The sequence below is a fragment of the Adiantum capillus-veneris genome, chromosome 1, assembly GCF_014529385.1.
Source record: "Adiantum capillus-veneris isolate H3 chromosome 1, ASM1452938v2, whole genome shotgun sequence".
Lineage (NCBI taxonomy): Eukaryota > Viridiplantae > Streptophyta > Polypodiopsida > Polypodiales > Pteridaceae > Adiantum > Adiantum capillus-veneris.
The window spans coordinates 187,578,085-187,592,023 of NC_140931.1; the positions used below are offsets into that span (position 1 = coordinate 187,578,085).

Below are 13,939 nucleotides of genomic sequence, written 5' to 3' on the forward strand. Positions count from 1 at the left end.
AGAAACTCGAGACTACCGTTCGAAAGGAAGTTCGAGTCTATACAACAGTTGATGGGACACGCGAAGCGGGGATTTGCTATACATTCATGTAAATTGACTTATCCATCAGATGAACCTTCAATAAGTCGTAGCAAGAAGAGATAGACGACCTTCTCTCACAAAAGACCAAAGAGATGAATATTTAAAAGCAAGAAAGTGTTTTGAATATGGAGAACAAGGACATATCACTACACGGTGCCCCAAAAGGGCACAAGAATCAGGATGACTTGCAGATTGAAAGAACAACAGTACGAGGTGATACTCGTTCCAGAACAGATTTTTGAATCAGCATTATTTTGCTTTATAAATTTATGAAACAAGACTTTTTGGAAGATGATTTTAAATTTGAATAACTAATGTTTTATGAAAGAATTTGTTAATTCTTGAAAAAGAGCAGAATTAAGAATGAGATGGAGTAGTGACGGCTCCCGAATGAACCTGATAACAAATCATAGATCACGACTGATTCAATGGAATGAATGACTGGACCACTCTATTCGGTATGAACTTAGTGATGGATTGGGATCCCAGAAACGATTCTCACACACGACAGTGCTTGAAGCGAACGATTCTTGCACACGACAGTGCTTGAGGCGAATGACTACTTGCACACAACAGTGCTTGAGTCGAAAAATCTCTATAAACATGATCGCAATATGGGATTAGTTAACCTGACATCAATGAGGTCCAGAATGGATCTAGTTGTGGTTATTAAATACGTTGTTGGCAGTCATTGTCTGAGATTTGAAATGAATATTTATGTGAAGTGATGTCATGTGTAGTGATGTGACTGTCGTCTTTGTACTTGTGCTAGATGTGTTGGTGTCTAGTGCGTACGTACCAACAGTCAGTGTCTACTAAGACAGTTTATGGCTTCTGTCTATTTTGCAGGGGTAAGCGAGGGTGATTACAATTCTTTCAATAGGGGGGTATGTCACAAATTGATGATGTGACAGTTTTGCCACACAGACACACACACGCGCGCGCGTGCTAGCTGTACGGACGTTGACGTGGCAGCAGTACGGATCGCCGGAAATTCCGTTGACGGGGCAGTTTTGTACGAACAGGACTGCTGTATACGGAATTCCGTATTTTGCGCTGGTTGATTTTTGGGGCAGCTTTTAGGCCACATGCTTTTAGGAGATGAATACTTTTGAGCCTAAAGCTTTTGTAACTTTTGCTTTTGAGTTTAAATGATTTCGGGGCTTTGCTTTTGGCATCCCTTGTAAGAATCTAAGAGCCCTAAGGGCCTCACTTCTCAGAGCATTTGGACGCAGATTCTGAGAGCGGAGGACCCTGCGGGAGTTGTACTTTGCGGGGATTAATATAAAAGAAATACCAAAAGGGTGCTAGTCTTTGGGGCCAATCTCTCTGGGCACGGAACTACGCCGGGCCGTGTCGACCAAATTGAAGTGTGATTTTAAAGTTGTGAAATATTTTAAGTGATTCTCTCGTGTCGTGACAGAATCTAGACTTGGTGTACCCAAGTTTGTTACAGTATACATATAGCTATACGTGTACGTGTACACACACACATATATACATGTATGTATATTGTGTGTGTGTGTGTATATGTATGTATGTATGTGTCTATACATAAATATATACACACACACACACACACACACACACTCACACATGCATATAGTAGGGATTCATCATCGTCTCGCCCCATGTTTATCACATGCATTTCTAGTAGCTCCCATCCCATTGGCTAGAATGATATCCAAGCCCATAGATACATTGAGTTCCATGATGACGTAAACGTCTTTTTCAAGGATGAAATGAGAATCAATGAACTTTAGTAAACAGTGCAGCGGTGATGGGAATGACAACATTAAGAATAATTTGGCTCTACGCTTGTCACTCTAGCCCCCCTCTTCTAGGCTCACCTCCCTCTAGTCCATTGCATCTCCCTTTTTGTGCTTGGGGACAGTACATGCATGGTGAGTGCACGATCTCTACTTGAATTGCCCATCAAGATTGGGGAACACAAGGATTGCTAATCGGGAGCTCTTGAGTCTTGGTAAACTGTATTGTTCTCCCCCTTAGGCTCCTGACAATACAATGAGGATTTTGTGAGCTGTGAGTTGGAAGGTGTTCACATAGCACATTTGGAGAGCAGTTGCATTTTTCCAAGCAGTCTTGAGTAACCAGGCAGATACATCTGAATTTGAATGTTTATCCTTGCCAGCTTAGGCAGGTTACAGATAGTGTGCCCAAGATTGGGCGTGCAGACGTGGAGGCCAGGGGGAGAAATCTGATACGCTGCACAGAACGGGCGGAGACCAAGTTCTTGAACAGGCACTGTTCCCTGCCCCAGCTCACCTAGAGTCAGACGGCAAGCCAATAAGATGGGCGGGACTGTTGAAAATCCTTTTGCTGTCCGAGAATATACTGCAGGTAGTGTGTAATGCATGCCCGCCCATCGCCGTAAGTGACGGGCAGGCGCTTAGGCAGTGTGTATCCAGCCTTACGACTTAGTATAATTCATTCGATCCCAATGATTGGTTCTGATGTGCCCGTAGTGCTCTGCCTGGTAACCCTTCTTGGTGCTCAGCGTGTTTCTCAATCAAAGCATCCGCCTTGAGCATTACATTCAGGAATTTTCATGTAGAGGCAGGCATTCACACAAACATAATCATTTCTATTTTGTTTCTCAGGTTTGCTGGGAGAAATTTGCTCGATATTTTGAGGTAGAGCTGAAGGACGTCAAGCTGAGGGATGGTTACTATGTGATGGATCCTGAGAAAGCTGTGGAACTTGTGGACGAGAATACCATCTGTGTATGTGCGATCTTAGGTTCGACTTACAATGGAGAGTTTGAAGACGTGAAGAGGTTGAATGAGCTTCTCGAGGAAAAGAATAAAGAAACAGGGTAAGATGACAGCTTGGACTTATTCATGATTGTGTGCACATTCGTTACATGCTTCTGGTGGAATGAATTGTAAACTTTACTATTTGTACTCTTCGTGTAGATGGAATACACCAATCCACGTAGATGCTGCAAGTGGTGGTTTTGTAGCACCATTCTTGTACCCAGAACTGGAATGGGATTTCAGGTTATCTTGTGTGAGGAGCATAAATGTGAGTGGGCACAAGTATGGGCTCGTTTATGCAGGAATTGGATGGGTGATTTGGAAGAGCCGTCTGGATTTGCCAGAAGAGCTCATCTTTCATGTTAATTATCTTGGTACTGACCAACCTACCTTCACACTCAACTTTTCGAAAGGTATAGTTACCGTGGTTATGAAGTAACTGGAGATTTTTTGCTATATGCGTAGAAGAGAAAATGTGTAATCCAATTCATTTGTTGTACATGAGAAGGCATTAATTATAATCTCTTTCAATCGTAACATCATGGCTGGCTAAGTTCTCAGTCTGATCTGTGTTTGAAGTCAAGCACCTAACACTGATTTGAAAAGGCCTTAGTTTATATGTAGTAGTTAAACTTGCTTGTATCGTGCTTGCATAAGAAACAAATGCTGATCAGATTCTATGATGTAGGGGCCAGCCAAATTATCGCACAATATTATCAATTGATGCGTCTTGGCTTTGAGGTAAGAAATTTCCCATGTTCTGTAAGAAAATTTGATAGCAATAGGTTTGCTAATTTTTACCACACCCCTTGATTGCGTAGGGTTACAAAAGTATCATGGAAAATTGTTGGTCAAATGCCAAGATACTGCGTGATGGGATCCTTGAGACAGGAAGGTTTGATATTCTGTCAAAGGATGTGGGTGTGCCAGTGGTGGCTTTTTCACTCAAAGACAAGTCTCAGCATGACGAGTATGAGATAGCTGAGCACCTTAGAAGGTGAGGGGTTTTTCTGTTTATTGGCACTGCAAAGAACTTTGGAATGTTTGGAATTTTGGCACTGTTAACTTATTAAAGCGAGGTACGAGTGAAAAGATCAGTACAATGGTTGCGATTAATTGTGCAGGTATGGGTGGACAGTACCTGCTTATACCATGGCACCGGATGCACAGCATGTGACTTTATTAAGAGTGGTGATTCGAGAAGACTTCAGCTGCACTTTGGCAGAACGCCTTGTGAGGGATATACGCAGAGTGTTGGAGTACTTGGATGCTCGGCCTCCCAAATTGATCGAGGCTGTTTCTGCGGCCTTAACAGAGAAAGAACCAGCCATGAAGAAGGGCGCTGACCCGCAGCTTTTACGCAGTTCATCAGTATTTGATAAAACCCTCAATTCTACCAGAGCTTTCAATGTGTGGAAGAAGCATTCCTTGCACAAAACAAATGGTGTTTGCTAGGCTCGAACTGCAGCAAAATAAACTTACCAAAACATGTGTTCCGTCCTGCATTCAGAATATTGCTCTATACATCTTATGTCCACATTTTGCAACGCTTGATTCCTTGCGACGCTGTATGTCATCAGATAATCATTTGTAAGTTTGTGCTGTAAGGGCTGTTCATTAAGTTGTGTGTACATTTTAACCTACTATTTGTACTATATGCTAATAATGTTAAAACTAGTTCATGTTCCAATGTATATTTAAATTGTAGAAATACGAGTCCTTTTTTTTTTTTCTCTTCGTATCACACTGGCTTCTGTTCAGTAAGATTCATTTCTTCCCCTTGACAACTCCGCTCAGAAATATGTGGGTCTGTTCCATTTATAGGATTTTTTATTTACCCTAATGTTATTAGATATATCAGAAGAAGGGACCTAGATTGACAAAACATATGCTAAGGATTGTATCCACTGTAGAAACTACCTTCTACAAATTAAACAAGTAAAAAAAGGGTTTACTGAAGTCTGCGGTTACGCTACTGCTTTGTGCATGAATCGATGAGAGAGATCCCTTTCCGCCTGATAAGGTCACCTGCACATTTCTCTTGGGCAGCGCTTACACAGAAAGAAATCTGGATAGGCTCGTTGCATGTTTAGGGTGGTTTCCGGCATTCTTCATCAGCAGAATTTCATCCATACATTCCATTCTGCAGAGATTGAGAAATGTTCATAAAATGCCTACCTCTTCTACCCCAACATCACCAAATGTAGACAAGCACGGATTGGCTGAACAGCATGCAAAACTCTCTTCACCATAAAATTTGTACAAATCTCACATTTGATTCTTTCGCTTGATACACACCAACTTTATAGAAATTCTCACCAATGAGATCACAAATAGTGCGAGTTGTCTTGCCCATGAGAGAGCAATACCAAAAAATCAGACATCATCAATCTAGACCAAAAAATAATGTTGAGAGATGTGTGCAAGATTATTTAGTATTGCTTTGATTAATTCATTGTGGAAATGGTGTCAATCAAAGAAGAGAAGCTCTATTGTACCTTACACCTCATCGTCTCTTATTCTAGAAGCTTTGTAGCATCTCTCATCAAAGCTCTTACCAAAAGCTCCTCGACCTTGCAAAAATGAAATTTGGCATTAATGGACGTGTGGAGAAGAATTTATAAATAGTAAGCATTCTGTGCATTGGGATGTTTGTGCCCATTTATAAGAAAGAAAAACCATACATACGTATGGTGTAGAGTTTGCACCCTTCTCCACATTTATAATAATATCGTAGAGAACATAGAAAACGTGCCCTTCCTTTGCTACTTTTATCCCCTCCAATGTTAAAAGGGGATTTATGCTTCTCCTCCGGTGTTAAAAATCTTTTTATTGTAAAAAAGTTGCATTGTACAAAGAACTCATTATCGATGTTTTATGAACACATGTATCATTCGAAGTTTCCATGCTGTGGTGTATTGTCCATGTGTCTTTGTTGAACATAACAACATTCTTGAATCCTCATCGCTTTCATTCACAATCTTTTCAATAAAAATTATGTAAATTCATTACTTTTGAGATCACATAGAGGAAATCAAAATACAAAATATAAGTGTACCTTGGGTATTGGTCGTCTGCATCAAAGGATAGGTGATTCCATTTGCAAAGGGGGCCTTTTCGCTTTGCATCTCATGAAAACAGTCAAGAGCTTCCTTGCCACAACCATGAGACATATCCTGCAATTAATTTAGATAACGTCCCAAGCAAGGAGCTCATGTAGAACTTTTCGAGCTTTTGTGAGGACACCACATTTAGCATACATATTGATGAAAGCACAATATGTTTCTCCACGAGCCCTTGACTAGCAACCTCATCATGAATACTATCGCCCATGACAATGTCTCGCACAATGCCACAGACATTCAAGGTTCATGCATAAATATTGCATTGAGAGCCACTCTTTTCGTGTCGCATCTTGTGAAAACAATTCAGACCTTTCTTGTTACGGCCATGTTGGGCATATGTTGTAATCCATGCACTCCAAGAGACTACATTATAGACACGAAGCTGAACCAAAACTTTTCGTGGGGTGCCACATTGGTATACATATCGACCTTCAAGCACAACATATTTCTCCAACAACCCTATTTAGCAACCTCATTGTGAATACTCTTACCCAAAGTAATGCCTTGCTCTACTTAGGTGATTGCACCTGGAGAGATGGCCTTTTCGCATTGCGTATGGTGAAAACATATGCAAAATTCCACGGGCCTACAAGTTCCATGCATAGGTGATTGCATTTGAAGCGGGGCCCTTTTTGCTTCACATTTAGTGAACATCCTGGAATGAACTCGCTCCAAGAGACACCCTGGGCATAGAGCTCATCCAGGGCCCTTCCTTTCAATTGGCCCGCGCTAGCTGGTATACATTTGTGCACTCCAGTGACCAATCCAGCCCTTGCAATCCCTGTTGCCCCTAGCCTCTGTTCAGTCCCTATTCTGCAACCCCAATGTTGGCCCTCAAACCTGTCCCCACTTCCTACTAGAAATGCCATTCAACATGGCCCTCATTCCTCACAATCGGCCCTTATTGTTGTGTTTCATATCAGTCTATACCGCCTATTTGTTTGCCCCACCTTCTGCTTTCCACCTCTAACCCATCAAAGAGCTGCACTGTCAGCCTCTTAGAGCAACCTGAGAGCTTCCAATTGACCATACACAGTTGCCTTTTTTCTTTGTATCTCGTGAGAATAGTCCACAGTTTCCTTGCCACGGCCAAATCCTGAAATCAACGCACTCCAAGAAACATCCTGTGCAAGGAGACATCTATAACTTTTAGAGCTTTTTCGAGGGCGCAACATTTGACATACATATCGACAAAAGCACTTGCAACCACAACATGTCTCTCCAACAGCCCTTGACTAGCAATCTCATCATCAATACTATCCCCCCATGGTAGCATCTTGCACAATGCTATAGGCCTTCAAGGTGCATACACAGGTGATTGCATCTAAAGAGGACCCGGGTCCTTTTCACTTTGCATCTTGTGAAAATAGTCCAAAGCTTCCTTGGCACGCCCATGTTGGACATATCATGTAATCAAGGCACTCTAGGAGACCACATTCCAAGCAAGAAGCTGATCTAGAACTTTTCAAGCGCGCCTTATGTTTCTCCAATAGCCCTTGACTAGCAACCCCATCGTGAATACTATCACCCATGGCAATGTCTTGCACAATTACATGCCTTCAAAGTGCATGATAGGTGATTGCATCTTGAGAGAGGCTCTCTTTGCTTTGAAAAGAGTTCAAGGCTTCCTTGCCATGCCGATGACTTGCAGGATACACTCAAGTCAACGCATGGTTTAGACATTGATGGTATGCTTACTACACATTATAGTCCAAAGACCAGCGTTAGTTTGGGTGCTTCTTGCTCCAAATACACACAAGACAGTCATGAAGCCTACAAGAATAGTTTGAGAGTGTGGAAGACAGTTACAACTCAAGGATTGAGGGTCCCGTAGACAATTCCGGTACAAGGGCTCTTAGGACAGACAATCCTAGATGATAGATAGAGGACACGCACCCCACCATAGGCTGACTTCGCATCCATCTCTCAGGCAAACTCATTCTCTTTAATGGTCACCTACACCATGTTCATCCTCCTCATCCAAAGATCTTCTTTTCGGCAATAGACGATCTTGCCTTGTCATTTGGTCCACATCCCTCATGGAAAGGCTAATTTTATTCCTTGGTGTGTGCTCGCTACCTATTGTGTTCTCCTAAGGACCAAAAGAAAGGAAAGTTAGGCTAAGAATCTCATCATGAATGTCGGTGTCTTGTGTAATTCCACATGGTTCAAGATGTAAGCATAGCCTTCGAGACGAAACAGTAGGTGACTGAATTCGGAGAGAGACTAGCTTTGCGTCTGCTGAAAACAGCCTAGAGCTTTCTAGCCCTGCTCCCGTTGCCCATATCCCGCAATCAATGCATTCCAAGAGACAACATTCCTGATAACAAGCTCCTCAAGCACTTTTTGTGCTTTTTGAAGCACACCACATTTGGCAAACATATCAACCAAGGCAGTGCCAAGCACGACATCTTTTTTCAACAGCCTCTGACTAACAATATAATTGTGAAATTTTGTACCCATATAAGCATCTTGCACAAAGCCACATGCCCATCAAGATGCATGCTTGCATCTAGAGAGAGGCCCTCACTTCGCATTTGCTGAAAATAGACCAGAGCTTTCTGGCCCTGCCCTGTGGGGCAAATCCTGCAATCAGTGCATTCCAAGAGTCCACACTCCGGACATGAAGCTCCTCGAGGCTCGAGCACTTCTTGTGCTCTCTGAAGTGCACCACATTTAGAAAACATGTCAATCAAGTCATTGCAAAGCACGACATCTTTTTTCAACAGCCCCTGACTAACAATATCAGCGTGAATTTTTATGCCCATATCAACATCTTGCATAGAGCCACATGCCTTCAAGGTGCACGCATATGTGATTGCATTTGGAGAGAGGCCCTCACTTTGCATCCGTTGAAAACAGCCTAAAACTTTCTGGCCCTGCTCCTATTGCACGTATCCCGCAATCAATGCACTCTAAGAGACGACCTTCCATACAAGTAGCTCCTCAAGCACTTTTTGTGCTTTCTGAAGTGCACCACATTTTGCATACATATCGACCAAGGCATTTCCAAGCACGACATCTTTTTTCAACAGCCCCTGACTAACAATACCAGAGTGAATTTTCTGTGCCCATATCAACATCGTGCATAGAGCCGCATGCCTTCAAGATGCAGTGATTGCATTTGAAGAGAGGCCCTCGCTTTGCATCCCTTGTAAAGCTTTCTGGCCGTGCTCCTGTTGCACGTATCCCCCAATCAATGCTTTTTCAAGAAACGACACTCCAGATAGGAAGCTCCTCACGCACTTTTTGTGCTCTTTCCACATTTGGCATACATATCCACCAAGGCATTTCCAAGCATGACATTTTTCTGCAATAGCCCCTGACTGACAATATCAGAGTGAATTTTTGTGCCCATATCAGCATCTCAAGTAAAGCCACATGCCTTAAAAATGCACATGATTGCATCTAGAGAGAGGCCCTCGCTTCACATCTGCTGAAAACAGCCCAGAGTTTCCTGGCCCTTTGTGCATATCCTGCAATCAGAACGACATGCAGGCAGCGTCATGACAGGTGCACCGCACTAGTAGAGACGACATCCCGCACAGGAAGCTTGTCAAAGACTTGTTGCGCCATGACAGGTGTACCGCACTTGACATACATACTGACCAACATGTTCCCCAAAGTACACGTTCTTTTCAAGTAACCCACTATCGCGAATATCAGCATGAATCCTACTGCCTTGGTACAAATCCTTCTTCTCAGCACAGTCTTTAAGTGAGCTCACAAAAGAAATGCTCATCTCTTGCTCTCCATGTTTGCTTGTGTAGCCTTTATTGCTGCTTTCTTGGCGGTGCTGAGAAAGAAAACGGATGTGGTATCTTCTCAGCACAGTCTTTAAGTGAGCTCACAAAAGAAATATTCATTCTCTTGTTGTTCTTTATCGCTGCTTTCTTAGCGGTGCTGAGAAAGAAAACGAATGTGTGTGTGTAGATTTACCAAAAAAGAATGTGTGTGCAGCGCGACCGCCATCGCACGTTTCTTCTGCTACAGCTACGATGCTACACGCGCGACCGCGATCGCATGTTTCTTCTGTTATGGCTGCGACGTAATTCTTTGGTATTCCACGTGGAGAATCGTGGTGTCGGCCTTCTCATCGGTATTAGGTAACGAGGGGTATTTTGGGAATATTGGTAAGATTTAAAGGCTTTTTAGAAATCATTGGTAAAATTAGCAAAGATGAGGAGTAGGGTGAGGAATAATGTAGGCATTTTTGTAATTTGAGGGGCAATATGGTAATTTTTCCTTTCTCAAATTTCTAGGGCATTATGGTAATTTCCCCTTACATGTATGATAGTAGTATTCACGCTGCTTACATTTCTTTGGAGGTTTAGCTTCAACAGGTTCTATTTGGGCTTTATATGGCTAGGTTTATTTCTGGATAGGTTGCTAATTGAGAACGTATATTGGCAAGCTATTTCTATTAGGATTGATAGATTACTTACCATTCAAAACATTAATGAGCATCCATAAACGGATGGTTAAACAAAATGGATTAACCAACTCTATGCTAAGAACGTGTGTGAATCAATGGCAAACTAACTAGAAAATAGTACTTACCTATTATAAGACAACGTCAAACGATATAGTCCATTTATGTTGATGTATAAAGGTTTTATGCTATAGGCCCCTATGCAACATAATTGCAAAAGAGGGAGAAAGGCAGCTAAGAGCTTCTTAGAAGATATGAATGAAATGCTTAAGCTTGCTAAAAGCAACAAAAGAAAGTCTTAGGAGAGAGCTTGAGCTTATATTAATCCAATCGAGGGCCTATACTTATCCAATAAAGGTAGCTAGAAACCTATTACGGGACATGAATGATTTGTGCAGACTACATCCAATGAATGCCATTCTAGATTTTATTAAAGAGAATCAACCACAGGTTGGTAAGATATATTTTGGACTCACTTTGAGGTTGGGCCATAACTAGTCTTGCTTGGCTGGCATTGTTATAATTGTTGATTATTTGTTAAGTTTGTTGTGGAGAAAGAACACATTGTTCTTGAGTGCTATGTAGTTGTGGATTATTTGTTAAGTTTGTTGTGGAGAAAGAACACAATGTTCTTGAGTGTTGTGTTGGCTTCTATATAAAATCTAGTATGGCACAAGTTGGACAGATTTTTGTAGGCTATGGGCAATAACATCACATGGCCCACTATGCATGTAATATGCATTGTTTAGCTTGTTTCATTTTGATTGCCATTCTTTCCCTAGCCTCTGTGTTTCTTGCATTTCAGCAGCACACTCCTACTGATCCACATCCTATGAACTCTTTGGTGACACAATAGAGATATCTAAACTTTGCATAAACAAAGGGCTCTCACACATCAACATTGCAATGGATGTAAAAAGTATATTTTGGATATTTATGTAGATTCCAAAATTTGCAATAAAATCAAAGTTCAAAAAGTGCAATGAAAATGGAAAATTTAATGTAAATTACTTGTCGATTCAACAATATTCATGTTATGAAAAAGGTTCAAAAAGAGCATTGAAAATGGAGAATTCAAGTTAAAGTACTTACATATTGATCACGCAAAAAATTGCAACTCAATGTGCAATTTTCAAAACTATGTTTCAATGAGATACAAACAAAATCTGTTGCTTAAATCCTTTATAATATGGCAAAATGTGCTCAACAAATTGTAGAGAATATAGCGTGTGGTCTACAAAGTGTCATACATAAGTACGGTGGAGAGTTGGCATTGTGTCTTTCAAAAATTTATAAGAAAAAGAAGCCATGCCCTACCTTGTAACCATATATATGTGAGTTTAGAGGGAGATGAGAAACCAATAGTCTTTTCAATATGTACTCTTATTGAGATAATATTCCCCCCTTGAAAAAGATCTTTCTTCGTTGTGAAAACATCAGCGAAAATCTTTCCTTGAAAGCACGAATGTCTGCCTAATAAACTGATGTTTGGTCTAACTATTTACTCATTCCAAAGGTAGAACATTGTAAAGCTATTTGATTGTAATCATATTGGAAACTAAAACTCTAAAGAAACTGTCTCTTCAACCAAAAGAGACCTCAACTAATAGAGGATCCTACGTCACTCATGATGCCCTGATTGAGCAAAACTTATTGCCCCTGCTCCTGAAATAATTCAACTCGACGATATGGAGTGTTTATATACTAGTATAGAACAATCAAGTCGATGATCCATAGGTGGACTTTCTTGTGATAAATAAAAAGTTTGACACTGTATGTTTGAGTCCACGGTACATTTACTCTCCACATGCACACAATCCAAAATTTGTTATTGCCCTCCTCTCGTCCTCCTAGAAAAAAGAAGATCCTTACATGGAGTTACTATACAAAACTCAATTTAGAGGGAACCCAAAAAGTTATAAGTTCTAACTTCACAATATAATGGAACGACATCTTTATCCTTCAAAGAATCAATCCCATACTGCTCTAAAATACTTTGTATTTGAGAAAGTAAAAATATGATAAAGCTAACCCAAATTGGACACTGTTAGTATTAAACTACTCGTAAACAATGCATATTGACAAAAAACATATGTTACAAAAAAGCACAATTAAATAACACATATTTGATTTATGGATGGTAACAACTAGGCTAAATGGATCAAAATATATCTAAAACATGGAAGGCATCGTAGAGTGACTATGGTTGGTGAACTTGTAGGAAGGATGCTGGTGATGCAGGTGCAAGAAGAGCGCGTGAGACAGTGGGGAATGGAACAAATGCAAACAAGATATGGGTGGAGCTTCACTTTGTGGGAATAGAGTGAGTGAGCTCGTTAACACTAGAATGGTAACCTAAAAGGACATAAAAGTGTCCTTTCAGGGTTTTGGGAAAAAATTCCAAAACCATAGTAGATCCACTCATTTTGAAAAATCCTTCATGAGCTTATAGTTCAATAACTACTACTTATGGAAAAAATGAGAAACTTGTAATTTTTCTCATCCCTTGGTCACTACAAGCCTCCAAAGTTGATGGACCATTGCATTTTGCCCAAAACAACAATTTCTTGCGGTTGATTGCATATAAATAAGAGTGGGGATTTTTGTAGGACATGAGATAAAATGCCCCGTTAACTTCAATGGGTTGGTGACCAAAAAATATGGTTGCTTTTACCTCACTATTTTTTTTTGGGCAAAAAAAATACGTACAAAAAAGTTGCATTTTTGCCATTCTGTGGACCTATCATTAAAGTTTCTATAGTCACGCTCAATACAGATACTATATACATGTTTTCTTAGTTCCCTTTGGGCCTTTGGATTCAAAAGGAGCCATGGATCATGTCAAAAGGATAATGGATCTCTTACAATTGGAACCTTGGGGGCAATTGTAAAGTGCTAAATACAGCAAACATGAAAAAACTGGGTTTAGCATTATGACCTCTAGAAACCCATAGAAACTACTTAATATCTAGCCAAGTTTGTAGTCTATGATTAGATATGGTTACTACCTACAAAATACACACAATTGGCTTAAGAAACTAGCAATATTGAGAAAGTTATACTTGCTACTCTAAAATGTATCGTATTCTTCAGCAATCAAAAAACTCAACCATCATCATATACTATGCTATATAGCATATTAGGTCCCCCAAAACTCAAGGAAGATTAGCTTTATGTTATACATTACACTTACACAATCAAAATTGAATTTGGATATCAAGAAAGCCACCAGAAAAATCATAAAAGTGCTAATTTTGGCCACTAAACAGGATTATGCAATTCTTGTAAATTGGTCATAACTTTCAATTTTAACACTTAGCTCTCCCTACAAGCATCAAAACATGTTGAGAACTATGAAGGCCTAACCTCTAGCCATCTAAAGCTCACAAACATGAAGTTTAAAGTGGTATAGTTGCCAAAAATTGAAAAAAAGCCAAAAACAGGACCCGTTTTTTCACACAGTTTAGGTTCAAAAATGTTGTGCAAGAGTAAGGTTAATGGTGAGATCGATACTCCAAAAAAAA

The 13,939-nt window shown here is 40.4% G+C and overlaps 1 protein-coding gene across 1 annotated transcript in view; it reads left to right on the plus strand.

Annotated features, from left to right (window-relative positions):
• LOC147466183 (glutamate decarboxylase-like) overlaps positions 1-9,780 on the plus strand; it is a 31,078-nt gene extending 21,298 nt beyond the window's left edge. The window contains exons 4-8 of the mRNA XM_086524546.1: positions 2,703-2,917; positions 3,018-3,271; positions 3,547-3,599; positions 3,680-3,855; positions 3,983-9,780. Of these exons, the coding sequence (XP_086380672.1) occupies positions 2,703-2,917; positions 3,018-3,271; positions 3,547-3,599; positions 3,680-3,855; positions 3,983-4,313 (1,029 nt within the window). The 3' untranslated portion in view covers positions 4,314-9,780. The remainder of the gene's footprint in view (positions 1-2,702; positions 2,918-3,017; positions 3,272-3,546; positions 3,600-3,679; positions 3,856-3,982) is intronic.
• The last annotated feature ends 4,159 nt before the right edge of the window (positions 9,781-13,939 follow it).